The sequence below is a fragment of the Delphinapterus leucas genome, chromosome 19, assembly GCF_059928025.1.
Source record: "Delphinapterus leucas isolate spDelLeu-1000000601 "Yukka" chromosome 19, BTC_Dleu_Yukka2, whole genome shotgun sequence".
Lineage (NCBI taxonomy): Eukaryota > Metazoa > Chordata > Mammalia > Artiodactyla > Monodontidae > Delphinapterus > Delphinapterus leucas.
This window is the reverse complement of record NC_143147.1, coordinates 21,293,301-21,311,244: the sequence shown is the minus strand read 5'-3', so window position 1 is coordinate 21,311,244 and position 17,944 is coordinate 21,293,301. Positions and strand designations below refer to the sequence as shown.

The 17,944-nt window shown below is 48.0% G+C and overlaps 1 protein-coding gene across 1 annotated transcript in view; it reads left to right on the top strand.

The window, feature by feature from the left end:
* Positions 1-6,569: 6,569 nt before the first annotated feature.
* The window catches only part of ABR (ABR activator of RhoGEF and GTPase), a 178,161-nt gene continuing 166,786 nt past the window's right edge, over positions 6,570-17,944 (top strand). Inside the window, exon 1 of the mRNA XM_022595769.2 lies at positions 6,570-7,725. Coding sequence (XP_022451477.2) covers positions 6,690-7,725 — 1,036 coding nt within the window. The 5' untranslated portion in view covers positions 6,570-6,689. The remainder of the gene's footprint in view (positions 7,726-17,944) is intronic.

The following is a 17,944-nucleotide window of genomic DNA, read 5'->3' as shown; positions in this document are numbered from 1 at the left end:
AAAGTATTGCCATGAAGATAGATATATATATCAATGGAACAGAACAGGGTCTAAAAATAGATCCATACTTTTATGGTCAACCGATTTTTTTTTTTTTTTTTTTTTTACAAAGCTGCCAAAGTAATTTGATAGGGAAAAGAGTCTTTTTACTAAATGGTGCTGCAACAACTGGATATCCACATGGAAAAAAATAACCTCTACCCTTATCCTATGTCATACCCTAAAATTAAAAGTGGCTTAGAAACTGAAGCATAAGATCTAAAACCATTAAACTTCTAGAGGAAAACTCCAAAGATTGGAGAAATCTTTGTGACATTGGGTTAGGTAAAGATTTCTTAAACAGGACACAAAAAGTGCAAACTATTAAAAAATTGATAAAATATACTTCATCAAAATTAAAATGTTCACTGTTCAAAGGTTACAGATAAGAAAATGAAAAGGCAAGCCACAGACTAGGAGAAAATTATTTGCAAAACATATATGACAAAAGGTCTGAATAAAGAATATGTGAACTATTACCACCCAATTATAAGAAGACAAACATCCAATTAAAAATTAATAAAAGATTTGTATAGATTCTTCACAAAGAAGATATACATATGGCCATAAAGCACATGAAAAGATGCTATACATCACCAGTCATCAGGGAAATACAAATTAAAACCATGATGAGATACCATTACACAGCGTCTAAAATGGCTAAAATGAAAAGACTGACATCACTAAGTGTTGCCAAGGATGTAGAGCAATGCAACTCTCAGACATTGCTGATGGTAATGGAAAATGGTACTGGTACAGCCACTTTGGAAAATATTACATAGCAGTATCTTCTTTTTTTTTTTTTGGCTGAGCCGTATGCGGGATCTTAGTTCCCCAAACTGGTGCCACCTGCATTGGAAGGGCAGAGTCTTAACCACTGGACTACCAGGGAAGTCCCTAGCAGGATGTTATAAAGTTAAACATATATTTGTCATCGACCCAATAATCTCATTCCTATGTATTAGTATTTTTTAACAGAAATGAAAACTATGTCCACAAAAAGACAGCCAAATGGCCAGCAACTGGAGAATGGATAAACAAATAGGGGTATATTCATAGTATGGAATACTGCTCAACAATAAAAAGGAGGTAATTTATACCAACTCTCTCAATCTCATCAAACCATAATTTATTTATCTGCAAGGTGGTGATAATACTTCTGTCACAGCACTGTGATGGGGGTTGAACGTGACAAAGTACATTAAAATGCCTATTCACTTGACCCTGTGGGGAGAGGGAGGGAAGGAATGAAATATAAATACACATAACAGATGAAACTCAAAAATAGGACACTGAACTTCAGCATCAAACACCAAAGATACATTCGTTCATACAAAAATCTAGAAAAGGCAAAACTATAGTGACAGAAATTATAGAAACCAATTATTGCTTGGTACTGGGAGTCAGGAAAAGGGGTTGACTGCAAAAAAGCAGGAAGGAACTCTTGAGGGTGATGGAGCTATTCTGTATGTTGTTTAATGTGGAGATTACACACATGATGGTTTGCAATTACCAAAATTCATCAAACTGCATACTTAAAACAAATGAACCTATTGTATTATACCTCAATAAAGGTAAAAAAAAGAAAAGAAAATACCGATGTGGGGTCCCATTCCTGAGATTCTGGATGAATTGGCATTGAAGCAAGTCCAAGGCTGAATAGTCTTAATTGCTCCCCCAGGTTATTCTAATTTGTACTCAGGAGAACTCCTGCATTAGAGGAAGCAAGCCTGGTAGAGAGGGTCCCCCAAAAGAGGGGCCTTTTTTCTGTGTTCACACCTTTAGCACTCAAAGATGCAGGCCTCATCCTAGCCCAGTCCTCCCCAGGTTACCCTTCTCCTTCCGGCTGCACTCTGCTTCCATTCTCCTTCCTAGTCCAAACTCCCAGCCCTCTAATACGAACCTCAGATAACTCTGGAAAAAGCAAGGGAGAAGCAGTTCACACTGAAGTGTGAATGACTGATAGTCACATTTTATATTTCCATAGAGGCTGCTTGTTAATCTAAAGGAATTTTGTAAAAAGCAGAGTTCCTGACAGCATGAGCTCAGAGGTGTCTTCCCACTTTTCCTTTGGGTGAGGGTGGTCCTGATTTAAGATAGCGTGAGGTTATTGTGTAAAGAGTCCACTCACTCATTCATCATTCATTTATTCCCTTAGTAGACATGTACTAGGCACTGACTCTGGCACCGTGTCAGGGGCTGTGGCAGTAGGAGGAATAAGAGGTACCAGCTGGCTGGAGCCAGGATTTCCTCAAGGAGCCATGGAACTAATTACAATGTGGCGTGACTAAGTTAAATCCCTCTGTAGACAAGCATGCCTAACTGGACCTGGGGAAGGGAAGGCTTCAGAGAGAATGTCACAGGTGAGCTGGGCTTGGGCAGGTGAAAAGGGATCTCATCCTTTCACACAGGAGGAAGCAACATGGCAAAGGAAGACAAGAGAGATGGGGGAGTAATTGGGGGAACGGTGAAGCGCCTTGTGTGGCTATCAGAGAGGGTGTGGGGAGGCTGGAGGGTGTCTTAGTGGGGAGACCAGAGGGGCAAAGCAGGGACTGACACAAGGACCCGGTACAAGTATTTTAGTCAGGAGATTATTCCAGGAAGCAGGAGTGAGGGAGAGGGAGACAGACAAGAAGGGAAAGCCAATAGAGAGCTCATTATGGATTGATTACCACTGTGAACAGTGGGGGCTCATTCCTCTTGGAGACCACTGAGCAACCATGCAGAATATACCTCAGGCCCTCCAAAGACAGGAGCCTGCGGCATTTATTAACCAACTCCCATTTCCACTGGCCATGGGATGCCCCGGAATAACATCCCCCCATAGAAGCTTTCATCTGGGATGCTTGAGAAAAGGCCCTAGGACAGAAGAGTGGAGAGTAGTAGGGGTGGGTGTTTGAGGTGAGACCCCAGCAGCCCTTGGGAACTGTCCACTGCAGCTGCCGCAGAAATCCAAGATGGGCCAAAGGGAGGTGGCACAGAACAGAAAAGGCATCTTCTCTGTGGGTGACTCAGATTGGGGGCCTGAATGGGTGCAGCAAGCAGAAGAAATTCAAGAAATGGGGTTGGACAAGTAAGCTGGGGTCAGAGGATCCATTGTGAAGAGTCTGATATGCCAGGTTACAAAGTTTAAACTTTATTTGCCAGGCTCTGGAGCTTAATAGGTGCTCAACAAATATTTATTGAATGAATAAATGCTAATGACCAGATGCACCTGGGCCAAGCCCTTGCAAAGCTACTGAGCTTTAGACTCCAGAAAATTAGCTGTGTGACCTCTAACCTCTTTGATCTTCCATTTCTCTCTCTCTCTCACTATCTTGACAATAGTACCTTCTTTACAGGGTTGTTGTTGAAATTAGATGAGATCAAAGATGCATGGCCACTAGAAGTGTGGACTCAATAAATGTCAGCCACTCTATCCCTGCCCCCATGACGACCCAAAGCCAAGTAATAAAGCTGAACTATCGACCAGCTAGAGACAATGAAGGTTGCTCCTGGGATCTGTTTACAGATGACGAATGCTGGCATTTCTGGCTATATTGGTCCTCGTGGAAAAAATTAGTGGTATTGGTAACAGGTTCCTTGGACAAAAAGGGAATCATACTGCTGCTTTAATTAAAGGACAGAGTTGAAACTATCCTCCCAGGGAAATTACAAATTCAGAAATGGATGCTCATAGTAACTTACAGGGTTTTTTCCTTTGTGCATTTAAATATACATATGGAAACATCTTCCAATCAATACGCTGTTGACTGGGGTTATCCATGTCTGCTGTGCTGCATTTCTCCCCCATTCTGAAATCTTAACAGAGGCCAAGATGCTTGTGGACTCCACTTGATGGAATACCCCTGCACTGGCTGGCTGTAGGCATTGGGAGCACCTCAATCCCTCCCAGTAGACAAAGATGGTGGTGGCCTCTAGGGAGGTAGGGAGAGTCTCTTCAAAATATGAAGCAAAGGTGGAAGAGAGAGCAGCTTAAGGGACTAGGTGAAGGACTGAGAAATCACACAAGCTGGGGAATACGCAACTAATGTTTTTTAAAACATATCCATTTCTCCATAGCAATCGAGCACAAAGACAAACACAGAGATGAGTCATACCAGTGGCACACCAAATTTAAAAAGAAAAGCAGGAAGGAAGGAAGGAAGGAAAGAAGGGAGGGAGGGAGGGATGGAGGAAGGAAGGAAGGAAAGGAAGAAAAAGAAAAGAGAAAGAAAAAGGAAGAAGGGATATTGGGAAAGTGAGTAAACACAGACTTTGTCAAGGAAGGAAATTCCAGAGTTGAGAAGTGTCTGTGGGAAGCACATCTGCTCCCAGCCCAGAGTGATTCACAACTGGAGCAGCGAAGCAGGAACTGCAAGGTGAGGATTCGGTCATCTGCCTGTTCATTCATTCATTCATTCATTTCATTCAACAATTATCAGCTATCTGTCAGTCACACTCTCCAAGAAGCAGCAAGAATAGAATACTGGAAAAGATACAATCCCTGACCTTGAGAGCAGCTATGAGAAAGGGAAACAAAAGATGTCACTAATAATTGCCATAAAGTGGAACAAGGGCAAAGATAAAGACACGTACACGATGGAGTGTGACACAAAGAGGAGGGAGAGGGGCCGGAAAAGTTTTCTCATAGGTGGAGCTGGGCCTTAAAGGAGGGTTGGAGTCCCCCAGGCAGCAGGGAGCTGGTAAGGCTAAAGCCTAGGAGAAAGGCAGAGAGGTGGGCAGGGACCAAATGTGGGAGGACCTCCTTTGTCAGTGGAGTCTGGACTCCATCCTGGAGGTGTGCGTTATGAGGAGCCGCTGGAGGGTTTTGTTTGTTTGAAGATTTTGTTTTGTTTTGTTTTTTGATGTGGACCATCTTTAACGTCTCCATTGAACTTGCCACAATACTGCTTCTGCTCTATGTTTTTGGTTTTTTTTTTTTTTTGGCCGCGAGGCATGTGGGATCCCAGCCCCCCCACCAGGGATCGAACCCGCACCCCCTGCATCGGAAGGCGAAGCCCCAAACACTGGACCGCCAGGGAAGTCCCTGCCACCGGAGGGTTTTGAACAGAAGCATGATACTATCTCATTTGTGGTTAAGAAATACTTTCTGGTATCTTTCCAATATCCAGCCTTGAGGGATAGGCTGAAAGGGATTGGAAGGTGGGAGAGGGATGGCCTGTTCACATGGTTCAAGTGAGCGGCTAGTGGCAGGTCTGGAGAGAAGAGGTCGCTGAGTTTAGCTCCAGTCCCCAAAGGGCATTGTGGCCAGGAAGAATTTCCAGCTGCCAAGTCACTTAGTCTCTTACAGGATCAATTTCCAACATCCTTAAAACGAAGAAAATGTGAATCACCGACGAGGTCCCCCCTGAGGAGAGCGCGAGACAGTTTATCAGGCCCTCTCTCTGCAGACAGTGGGACCTCACCGAAGACCCTAGAAAAGTGGTGCAGCCAGGTGTGAAGAGGAGGCGAGGCGGGAGCCCTCCATCCGCCCCACCCGGAGTGTCAGGCCAGGCGCCGGTACCCAGCTCCTCCCCAGGGGAATTGTTGAGGCCACAAAGAGGAAGCAGAGTGGAGGGTCCTCTTAGACGCCCAGGTGTCTAAGGCCCCTGCCAGTCATGGTTTGATTCCATCACACCAAGTCACGTGGGAGGATCCTCAGCTTTGAAGTCACAGGGGCCTCTAAGCAGAGCCACTTGGAGCTGTCACCCTTGCCTGTTTCTCACCCGAAAAGCTCTAGTGAGCAGTGGAGAGAAAGCTTTAAAGGGTCTCAAAAAAACAAACAAACAAAAAAAAACCCACACACAAACCAAAAAAACAAACAAAACAAAACAGGCTTATCCCCAGCTTTGGATTAAGCAGCTCCGTGATTTTGGACAAGTTAGTTCAAGGCGCTCCATAAATCCCAGCGGAGGACAACCCCGCCGGTCAGCCCTTCAGCACCTAACCCTCGCCGCCGCGCCACATCGCCTTTCCCCCACCTTTTCCTTCTCGGCCCCAGGCGCCGCCCGGACCCTGGACAGGCGAGGCTGTGGAGGGCCAGGCGAGCGGAGGTTGGCTGCGGCCCAGGGCGACCCTGCGCCCTCCCTCCCCGCCGCTCCCGCCTCCCCGGCCGCGCGGCCCCGCGTTCGGCTGCACTGCGCCGGCGGCGACGGGAGCGGCGCAGCCCGACAGGCCAGGAAGGTGCGAGCCGGGCCTACGGCGGCCAGCTTCGAGTATCGCCGGCGCCTCTGGAGTGGGCAGCACCGCAGGCCCGCCGTGCCAGGCCCTCTCGCAGCCTCTCGGCCGCCGGCGCAACCCAGAGCTCGCCCGCGAGGCTCCGCCCCCGCCGCGGCTCTCCAGACACCGGAGCCGGCGGGGCGCAGGGCAAGGCGCGGGGACTGCAGATCGCCGGCTCAGGGCGTCCTGCCCGGGGCGGGCCCTGGGCGCCCAGGCGCCCGCCTCCGCCGCCGCCGGTGGCCGCTGACGTCAGGGAGGCGAAACCCAGAAGAAGAAGAAGAAGAAAAACGGCACGAGGGCGGAAGGGGAAAAACTTTATTTTTTTCTTATTCTCTTCTGGGACTGAAGTGAAGGGCAGGCCACTGCTCCAGCGCGGAGAAAGCCGCGCGCGACACCAACCCGCTGCGCGCGGAGGAGCTGGGCCCCGGAGGCCCGAAGGGGCTCCCGGCATGTGGGACCCTCAGGACTTTGAGCGCCACTGGCAGGCCGAGTTCCCTGGGGAGGAGGCGCCTGTCATGCGGCTGGACTCGGTGCTGGACATGGAGCGCGAGCTGGAGCGCAGCAAACTCAACCTGAAGTGGCTGCAACAGGTGCTGGCTGAGGAAAAGTTCAAAGTCGGCTACCTGCAGGCGGCCCTGGAGAAGCGGGACCTCGGCTGCGGGCGCCTGGAGGGCGGAGACGGGGACAGCAGGGGGGCCTCGGCTGAGGAGCCGGCCGGGCCGGGGGGGGGGCCGGCGCCGCTCGAGAAGGAGGGCGCAGCGGGCGGCGGCGGAGACGCCCCGGGCCCGTCGGTCCCCTCCACGGAGGTGGCCGCGAAGGCCGAGAGTCCCCCCTACCTGTGCCAGGACCTTCCCACCTGGCCCAGGGCGGCGGGGGCTGGGGGCGCTGTTCGCAGCTTGACCGCCGCCATCCACCAGCAGCTACTGCAGCCTCGCCTCCTCTTAAGGCCGCGGGAAGACTGCGCGCCCCCCGGCCACGATGGCACAGTTCCCAGCGCCCCGGGAGAGGAGCGGTCCGCCCGGACCCGCGCGGGGCGGGGCTCGGAGGATGACGAGCTGGACGCCTCGGGCGCGGACGATGGGGGCGACAGCAGTGACCACGACTTCGAGATGGTGGATTTGAACGAGAAACTCACCCCCAGCCAGTTGCTCGTGACCCCTTGCCGGCCCGGGACCTGCGATGAGGCGGAAAAGCCAGCGCGGGTGTACAGTTCCCATCGCTGGATGCACCTGATCCTCGGGAGCCGGCGGCAGCCGCGCGGGAACCGCGACTTGGAGCAGTTAGAGGCAGAGGTCAAGGACGGGCGGGGCTCGCCCCCGGCGGCAGAGGAGCTCCCTCAGCGTAGGGCTCGCGAGCCCCTCCCCCCGTGGCGGCGCAAGAGGTTCCTGGGGCTGCCCGAGCGGGACTCGCCCAGTCACAGCTCGCCCGACAGGGGCAGTGACTGCAGCCACAACAGCTCCGACCACGAGGATGGCTCCTTTGCAGGTAGGCGCACCCCTCTAGATCCCCGCCTCTTGTATCCTGGGCCTCGCCTGCTGGCCGCTTCCCCACCCCTCCCTGGCACACCTCGCTGGTTCTGTTTAACCTCAGGCGCCTGGGCAGAAGGGACATAAAATTTACCTGTTTACCTTGAAGGCACTTGTGGAACTTAAAAAAAAAAAAAGAGGGTGCAAAGTGATTTCGGCTTGGGCAAGTTTAAGAAAATAAGCATCATGGCGATGGTAGGGGATGAGGGGATGATGCATGGCGCTCGACCAGACCAAGGGAGGAATCTTTCACTTCAGACCTCAGCCTTTCTTCTGTATTGCAACATCACCGCCCTCCCCGCCCCCCACCCCAACTCATCCTCTGCAAGTCGGTGAGATTCCCTTGCGCCACCCACACTGATAGTATCCTTCTCTGCACTAACTTCAGTGGTTCCCATTTCCTCCAGATTCCTTGATGTGGAAGTCTAAATCTTCCACTTAATGTTCTGAACTTATCGCTCATCTTCTCCAGCCTGTACCTTGTGTTCTGGCCAAAATGAAAGAACCCCCACTGTGGGAAAGGTACATAATAATCCTCACCACCCGCTTCCTTTGCTGACTGTCCCCTTCCTAGGAGGCACCACCTGATCTGTCAGCTTCCTAGGCGCCTAGGAGCCTGAGTGGGAAGGGGAGGGCTTGGAATCATAGAGTTTTTGAGCTGGCCTAGTGCCCAGAGATCATGTCTAGAGCAGTGCCTTCATTTGATAAAGGAGGAAACTGAAGCCCAGAAGGATTAAGTGCTTGTTGGAGTGAGCTGGGACCTCCACTTGGCACTCCTGTCATTTTCTTGCTTCTCCTCATATCTGCCCTCTCTTCTGAGGACAGGACCCGGTCTTAGCCATGTTGTGGTGGAATCCCCTTTCGGTGGTCAGCACAGTGCCTTGCATACAGTAAGTGCTCAATAAATACTTATAAGTGGATGATTACATTGAATTTTAATTTTATTTAATTTATTTATTTTTGGCTGTGTTGCATCTGCGTTGCTGCGCGCAGGCTTTCTTTCTAGTTGCAGCGAGCGGGGGCTACTCTTCGTTGTGGTGTGCTGGCTTCTCATTGCAGTGGCTTCTCTTGTTGGGGAGCACAGGCTCTAGACGCGCAGGCTTCAGTAGTTGTGGCGCATGGGCTTAGTTGCTCCGCAGCATGTGGGATCTTCCCGGACCAGGGCTCGAACCTGTGTCCCCTGCATTGGCAAGCAGATTCTTAACCACTGTACCACCAGGGAAGCCCGACTGCATTGAATTGAATGTGTCTTCCAGCCACCCAGCTCCCCATAGGTCGGGAGTGGGAAAAGGGCTAAGGAGGAAAGGACAGATAAGGGTGTGGGCTGTCCTGTGACTGATCCTTTGCTGCCCCAGGGACTGTCACGGTCTCCTCAGCCGTAGGGAAAGCATAAATTGTCATCTGATTGGGTCAAACTGTGACCAGGAACTTAAGATGCCTTCCTGCTCAGTGAAAGAGGAAAAAAAAGAAATCACTGATGCTGGGATTCTTCCAAAATCTCCATTATTAGATCTTATCTAGGTGAGCTTGCATTTGAATGAAAAGAACTGTCCGCTTTGCTAAAAGCGCATTTGGAATGGCCATCAAGTCGTCTGTTGTGATCAATTACACTTACTCATTAGCAGAGACTGACTGCTTTTCCCATAGGTAATGCTTTTGCTGCCCATGCTAGTAACATTTTTATGTGCCCCTTTAACTTGGAGTCTGAAGATTTCACTCTAGTGCCAAGTTCCAAATGCGCTCAGTGGAGGTTACCCAAGTGGCCCAGAGCTGCTTTATTATTTTTTTAATTAATTAATTTATTTATTTTTGGTCGCGTTGTGTCTTTGTTGCTGTACGTGGGCTTTCTCTAGTTGTGGCGAGCGGGGGCTACTCTTCCTTGCAGTGTGTGGGCTTCTCATTGCAGTGGCTTCTCTTGTTGCGGAGAACGGCTCTAGGTGTGCGGGCTTCAGCCGTTGTGGCTCGCGGGCTCTAGAGCGCAAGGCTCAGTAGTTGTGGCACACGGGCTTAGTTGCTCCGCAGCATGTGGGATCTTCCTGGACCAGGGCTCGAACCTGTGTCCCCTGCATTGGCAGGCGGATTCTTAACCACTGTGCCACCAGGGAAGTCCCCCAGAGTTGCTTTAGAGCTGGCCCCAATCCTGTCTTCCCCCCAGACCCACTTCAATCACCCTGCCAGGTGTGCTCGATGCACTGGATTTTCCCCGGGGAGTGATTTTTATTTTTGTGCTCTGTCTCCTCTATCCTTAATGGCACTCTAGCACATAGAGCACCTTGATTCAGATTAGGAACTAGCATTCCCTCTGGCCTAACAGTTTACAAGAGGTGCTCCCTCTGGGTGGACCAGTGATAAAAAGATTTTCCTTCCTCTGACTTAAGACTCCAGCCGGGGCATATGTCTGGCGCTTGTGGCATTGGCTCACAGTGCCTGGGCTGTTTTTTAGGCCCCATTCCAGGACCCCCTCTGCAGGGCAGGCTTGTGTAGGGAGCCCCTGGAAAGCTGCATGTGGGAGCCCTGCCTCCTGTCTCCCAAACGTCCCCAGTGAGGAAGCGAATGGGGTGGACATGTGTATGCATACATGCATGTAGCACATCCATGCATGCCTATACATGTGCACGTAGTCACATACAAGTGTGCACGTGTGCACAATCTAGGAGGAAGAGCCTCCAGACATATAGGAGGCACTGGAGTGGAGAGATTAGGGGCCAAGGTTTTCCCGCTGTGGGTGACAGCCCACTGAAATCAGCATAGTGGGGAGTGAACACATCGTGAGGCCTTCTCTGGCCACCTTGGCCTTCCCTGCTTTACTTTTCTCCATAGCACTCACCAAATTACCACCTCAGATGCTACGATTTTGCACGTGGATCTTATTCACTCTCTCTGGTAAAATGCAAGCTCCAAGAGGGCAAGGATTTTTATCTCTTTCATCCACTGACTTAGCCCCAAAGCCTAGAACGGTGTCTAACACATAATAGGTGTTCCATAAATATTTGTTGAATGATATATATTTTTTAATGGAATAGAATAGAAAACACCAGAGTGCATTGCACATGGTAATGGTGAGTAATATTCTGTTTTAAAACTTTGTTTCAGTTCTATATAACTGTGTGAGTGTATACTGGGTCCTGATGTAGAATGTATTTCATGCCGTGGGTTGGGCCAAAAGGTTTGAAAATGCTGATAAAGACCGTGGGCTCTGAAGCCAGACTGCTTGTGTGACCTTGGGAGAAGTTATTTGAATTTTCTGTGTTTCAGTTTTCTCATCTGCAAAATGGGACTAATAAATACAGGTTACATCATACCATTGATATGAAGAGTAAATGGAATATTATTTCTAAAGGACTTTGAACAGGCCCTGGCACATAGTATGCACCCATAGTATTAACTAACTACAGCTGTGGGTCATTTTCTTTGAGTTAATGCTTCAAAGCTTCCCACTCCCAGATCATTCTGGATCACAGATGGTTCAGTTTTCTTTTCTTTGCTTTTTTTATTGGGGTATAGTTGTTTTACAATGTTGTGTTAGTTTCTACTGTACAGCGAAGTGGAGTTCCCTGTGCTATACAGCAGGTTCTCATTAGTTATCTATTTTATACATATTAGTGTATGTATGTTAAATCCAATCTCCCAATTCATCCCGCCCCCCCTTTCCCCCCTTGGTGTCCATATGTTTGTTCTTTGTGTCTGTGTCTCTATTTCTGCCTTGCAAACAAGTTCATCTGTACCATTTTTCTAGATTCCACGTATATGAGTTAATATATGATACTTGTTTTTCTCTTTCTGACTTACTTCCCTCTGTATGACAGTCTCTAGGTCCATCCACATCTCTACAAATGACCCCATTTCGTTCCCTTTTATGGCTAAGATTCCATTGTATATATGTACCACAACAGATGGTTTGGTTTTCTATGATGCACGTGTTTTTTCTAGCAAGGCTCTGGCTCTTTCTAGAACCTTCCAGGAGCAGGGCAGGACCCAGGGCAGAGTGGTAATCTTGGCTCATGAGGCTCTCTTGCTGGATTGGCCCTCAAATTGTTTCTCCCTCTCCACCAGCAATCAGGCCCATTATCTCTACTCAGAGAACCTCACCTGATGGGGTTTTATTGCACAATTCAGGCTTTGCCTTCCTCTCAGCGTTTGGAGGAGAGCATGTGAGGCCTCACATAAAAAGGCCCAAAGGCAGAGGTTCTTCCCTCCTTGGAAAAGGCCCGTTTTCTCTTAGCTAAGGGACAGATCCCCATACCAGGACACACTTGCGTTTGTTCTACACGTAGCAGGCACATCAGGGTTTAAGTCAGTTAGAATGCCAGTTCTTTTAGTATCTTCCCTTTAGCACCTTGCAGCCTTGGTTGGTACCAAGAAAGACTAGGCCACGTTGGCATGGATGCGGGTGGTAATGTGAATGGGGTGGGGTGGGGGCCGCAGAGCTAGAATCAGCCGTGTTGGGTCATGTGTGCTTTGAAGACAGACTTGTGTGTGTGCCCAGGCTCTGCCCCGCAGCAGGTGTGAGGCCATGGACAAGCCACTGGCCTTTTTGCACCTCAGTCTCTATTAATAGAAATAACAAAAGTAGCTAATCTTCCTGGGGGCTTACTTTGTGCCCACTCCTGTTCTAAGCACTTTACACATATTAACTCGTTTATACCACACAGCAGCTTCATAAGACAGGCACTATTACTATTTCCATTTTACATATGATAAGCATGAGACTCAGAGAGCTTAAATAACCCTGCCCAAGGTTACCCAGCTTGTAAGTGGCACTTGGGATTTGAACCTAGGCAGTCTGACTCCCAAGTCCGTGCTTTTAAACAGCAAACTATACTGCCTCAAACAATAGCACCTACTTCCCAGGGTAGTTATGAAAATTACCTAAAATAAAATACTTAAAGAGTTTAACTTTTTTCACACAGTGACCATTAAGTGCATATGTGTGTATGTGTGATGTGTATGCATTATTATTATTTTCTTTATCACTAAAGCACCCAGCAGACCCCAGTTCATCTGCTGCTGAGGTGAACCGTGAGGGCTGCCACCTGCCCATGGGGCTCCTGCGTGGACTTGGCCTCACAGGTGAGCAGACCACCTGCTGGATTTTAGATCTCCCCTCCTCAGCTGGGAGCTCTTGGGCAGACACAACTGCACACCCGCACGTGGAGGTCTTGGTATTTTTGCTTTCATGTTGGCATGCTTCTGTGCCAACCCTGCCAAAGAGGTTGGGTAACATGTCCTTCTAGGAGTTTACATACCCCTCCTGTAGCCTGTGGCATCCCCTTTGCCACACGTGGACCAAAGTGCGCTCGTCCAGCTAAAGCCCAAGTCAGGCATCCTTTTGACGGGCAGCAGCTATTCATCTGGTATCCTGATGTAGTTCAGATGACAAAGTAAATATCATTAATATTTTAACTTGGTAGCATTTTCTCCTTGCATTAAACTTTGCTTAGTGGAGGATGAACAGTCATTTTTGCCAGCCCTTGGAAATCCTTCATTCATTCACTTGTCCATTCCACTCGACAAGGATTTATGCAGGTCTTACTTTGTGCCAGGTCTGTGTTAAGGGTCAAGATGGCAAAAGTCGGTGACCTGCCCTCAAGGTTCTCACTGGCTTTTTTGCTTCCGGGGTAGAAACCAAAGGTTTTTAGATAAACAGCTTTCCAGCAGGTAACTTGTTAAATCCTGAAATGAGTGACTAAGTAAGGACTGCCATTTAGAACCTCAGTGACAGAAGAAGAAATGATCTTAGATTTGGTCTAAGGATCTTCCTGGCCCTCTCCAGACAGATGAGGACCCTGGAGCCCTAAAAGTAACCTCAGGGTCACATGCTCATGACCCTTAAGGCAGGGTCTAGGAGCCAGACCTAGGCTCTTTCCATTGCATCCTATGGCCTTTTCTTTCTTGGAATTTTAAGGAGAGAAAACTTAAGATGTGAGTCCTATCAAACAGCAGTCCCCAACCTTTTTGGCACCAGCGACTGTTTTCATGGAAGACGATTCTTCCAAGGACCAGGGCGGGGGGATGGTTTCGGAATGATTCAAGCGCATTACATTTATCATGCACTTTATTTCTATTATTATTACATCAGCTCTACCTCAGATCATCAGGCATTAGATCCCGGGAGTTGGGGACCCCTGCTGTTAAAATCATAGTAACAGGAGCAGCAGACTGTCTCATTTAGCCTCATTTAGTGGGTGGAAGTTATTTGTCCCACTCTATAGGTGAATATACCGAGGCTGGGAGAGGTGAGGACGTTTACCCAGCATCAAACAGCTCGTGGTGGAGTCAGCATTGGAACTTGGGTCAGGCTTACAAAGCTGACACTCTTTAACTTCCAGCATGTAAGGCTGTCCTGGACCAGCTGTAGAATTCCAGATTTCTCTACTACTTGGGAGGCCCTGGCATCGGATTCTCCCAGGCTGCCAATGGAGACTTTTTAATCTTCATGGGAAATGCATTTCCTACTAGGCACTCATGTTACCTAGTTCATTTGGAACCTGATGGGTTTTTTTCCCCTTCCCATTAGTGACTAATGAGATTTTTGCTCCAGGAAGAATTCCTTGTGTTCATTGGATGTGTCTGAATATCTTAAGTCAAAGTACGGAATTTTCAGCCTTAGCTGTGAGGGAGTAATTTTTTTCCTATTCCCTGTTGTGGAGAGATATTAAAAAACTACTTGAGACACGCGAGCTGGTGGTTGGCTACGATTCATCTGTAGCCAGAGCTGACATGGCCTCACTGTTTGCTTGGTTCTTTAATGCGTGCTACCCCCCCCTCCTCCCCCCGCCCACCTTAGCAACATCTACACCTTGTGAACATCATTCGGCCAGGGGGTGTGGGTGGGTTTGTTAACAATGTCTTCCTCCTCTACAAGAGGTAAATGTAACCAAGCCTGAAAACTTTTCTATTCCTCTCATCTGTTTTTCTTCTGGTGAAGAGACTATTCACAAAGCAATTGGCCCTGTGTTTGATTTTGAATCTTTGTGTGTTTTTTTTTTTATAGATTTTGTTTATTTATTTATTTTTGGCTGTGTTGGGTCATCGCTGCTGCGTGCGGGCTTTCTCTAGTTGCGGCAAGTGAGGGCTGCTCTTCATTGTGGTGCGCAGGCTTCTCATTGCGGTGGCTTCTTTTGATGCAGAGCACAGGATCTAGGCGTGCAGGCTTCAGCAATTGTGGCACACGGGCTTCAGTAGTTGTGGCTCGCGGGCTCTAGAGCGCAGACTCAGTAGTTATGGCGCATGGGTTTAGTTGCTCTGTGGCACGTGGGATCTTCCCGAACCAGGGCTCTAACCCGTGTCCCCTGCATTGGCAGGCGGATTCTTAACCACTGTGCCACCAGGGGAGCCCTCTTTGTGTTTTAAGTCAGGATCTTCATACCTTTTCTTCTTTTTTCTTTTTTTTTGGCTGTGTTGGGTCTTCATTGCTGTGCGCAGGCTTTCTCTAGTTGCAGCAAGCCGGGGCTACTCTTCGTGGCAGCGCGCAGGCTTCTCATTGCGGTGGCTGCTCTTGCTGCGGAGCACGGGCTCTAGGCGCACGGGCTTCAGTAGTTGCAGCACGCGGGCTCAGTAGTTGTGGCTGGCGGGCTCTAGAGTACAGGCTCAGCAGTTGTGATGCACGGGCTTAGTTGCTTTGCCTCATGTGGGATCTTCCTGGACCAGGGATCGAACCCATGTCCCCTGCATTGGCAGGTGGATTCTTACTCACTGCACCACCAGGGAGGTCCCCCATACCTTTTCTTAGCTTTGAAAGAATGGTACAAACACTTTCTGCATCTGAAAAACGGGCTGGATGTTACCCAGCTTGCAGGGTTGTGAGGTTTACCTTGGACAAGTTACTGACTCTCTCTAAGCCCCAGTTCTGTGTCTGCCAAATAGGGGTGATAATGGTAGGACTGTGTCATAGATTTGTCGTGAAGCTTCACTGAGATAATGTGTATAGGGTGTATAGCACACAGCAGAGCACATAAGTGTTTAATAAATCTTAGATGGTGTTGTTGTTACTGTCTTCAGTCCAGGAACGTTCAGCTGGCTGAACCAGGCCACAGCTCATACTCACATTTCTTCATGGAATAAAGTCCCCAAGCCTCTTCATCTGCCTCTTTGTTTCCTTTCTTACCCTGCTCCAGCTCCAGAGATGTTTTGCTCCTTCAGAGGGAAACAAGCTTTCTTAGCCCTCTGTGGTCCCAGGTCCTTCCCCAGTCAAGCCCTGTCTCCCCTGCAAAGCCATCATCTGACTTCTCCTTATTTCCTACTCTCTACCCACTCGGCTTCGGCCAGTGCTCCTTCTTACCAGTGTCCTTTCCAGTGCTCTTTCTGGCATTTGAGATGCCCTCCCCCCTTCACTTCCCCAATTGGAAAGCCAACCCTTCCTTTAAGGCCTGGCTTTTCTTGTGGAACCTTGTATTGGTTAAGATATGGGTTTGCTGCATTCGACAAAACCCCAAAAAGCAAGATAGAGGTTTACTTATCTCTCATGTAAAAGAATACTAGAGATAAGCAGTCCAGGGAGAGAATGGTGACTCTATGATCATCAGGAATTTAGGCTTCTTGTTTTTTTTAAAAAAAACTTTATACTTTATACTTTATTAGAGTATAATTGCTTTACAATGGTGTGTTAGTTTCTGCTTTATAACAAAGTGAATCAGTTATACATATACATATGTCCCCAAATCTCTTCCCTCTTGCATCTCCCTCCCTCCCACCCTCCCTATCCCACCCCTCTAGGTGGTCACAAAGCACCGAGCTGATCTCCCTGTGCTATGCAGCTGCTTCCCACTAGCTAACTATTTTACGTTTGGTAGTGTATATATGTCCATGCCACTCTCTCACTTTGTCGCAGCTTACCCTTCCCCCTCCTCGTATCCTCAAGTCCATTCTCTAGTAGGTCTGCATCTTTATTCCCGTCTTGCCCCTAGGTTCTTCTGGTCTTTTTTCTTTTTTTCATTTTTAGATTCCATATATATGTGTTAGCATATGGTATTTGTTTTTCTCTTTCTGACTTACTTCACTCTTTATGACAGACTCTAGGTCCATCCACCTCACTACAAATAACTCAGTTTTGTTCCTTTTTATGGCTGAGTAATATTCCATTGTATATATGTGCCACATCTTTATCCATTCATCTGTTGGTGGACACTTAGGTTGCTTCCATATCCTGGCTATTGTAAATAGAGCTGCAGTGAACATTTTGGTACATGACTCTTTTTGAATTGTGGTTTTCTCAGGGTATATGCCCAGTAGTGGGATTGCTGGGTCGTATGGTAGTTCTATTTTCAGTTTTTTAAGGAACCTCCATACTGTTCTCCATAGTGGCTGTATCAATTTACATTCCCACCAACAGTGCAAGAGGGTTCCCTTTTCTCCACACCCTCTCCAGCGTTTATTGTTTGTAGATTTTTTGATGATGGCCATTCTGACCTGTGTGAGATGATATCTCATTGTAGTTTTGATTTGCATTTCTCTAATGATTAATGATGTTGAGCATTCTTTCATGTGTTTGTTGGCCATCTGTATATCTTCTTTGGAGAAATGTCTTTTTTAGGTCTTCTGCCCATTTTTGAATTGAGTTGTTTGTTTTTTTGATATTGAGCTGCATGAGTTGCTTGTATGTTTTGGAGATTAATCCTTTGTCAGTTGCTTCATTTGCAAATATTTTCTCCCATTCTGAGGGTTGTCTTTTCGTCTTGTTTATGGTTTCCTTTTCTGTACAAAAGCTTTTAAGTTTCATTAGGTCCCATTTGTTTACTTTTGTTTTTACTTCCATTTCTCTAGGAGGTGGGTCAAAAAGGATCTTACTGTGATTTATGTCATAGATTGCTCTGCCTATGTTTTCCTCTGAGAGTTTGATGGTGTCTGGCCTTACATTTAGATCTTTAATCCATTTTGAGTTTATTTTTGTGTATGGTGTTATGGAGTGTTCTAATTTCATTCTTTTACATGTAGCTGTCCAGTTTTCCCAGCACCACTTATTGAAGAGGCTGTCTTTTCTCCACTGTATATTCTTGCCTCCTTTATCAAAGATAAGGTGACCATATGTGCGTGGGTTTATCTCTGGGCTTTCTATCCTGTTCCATTGATCTATATTTCTGGTTTTGTGCCAGTACCATACTGTCTTGATTACTGTAGCTTTGTAGTATAGTCTGAAGTCAGGGAGCCTGATTCCTCCAGCTCCGTTTTTCGTTCTCAAG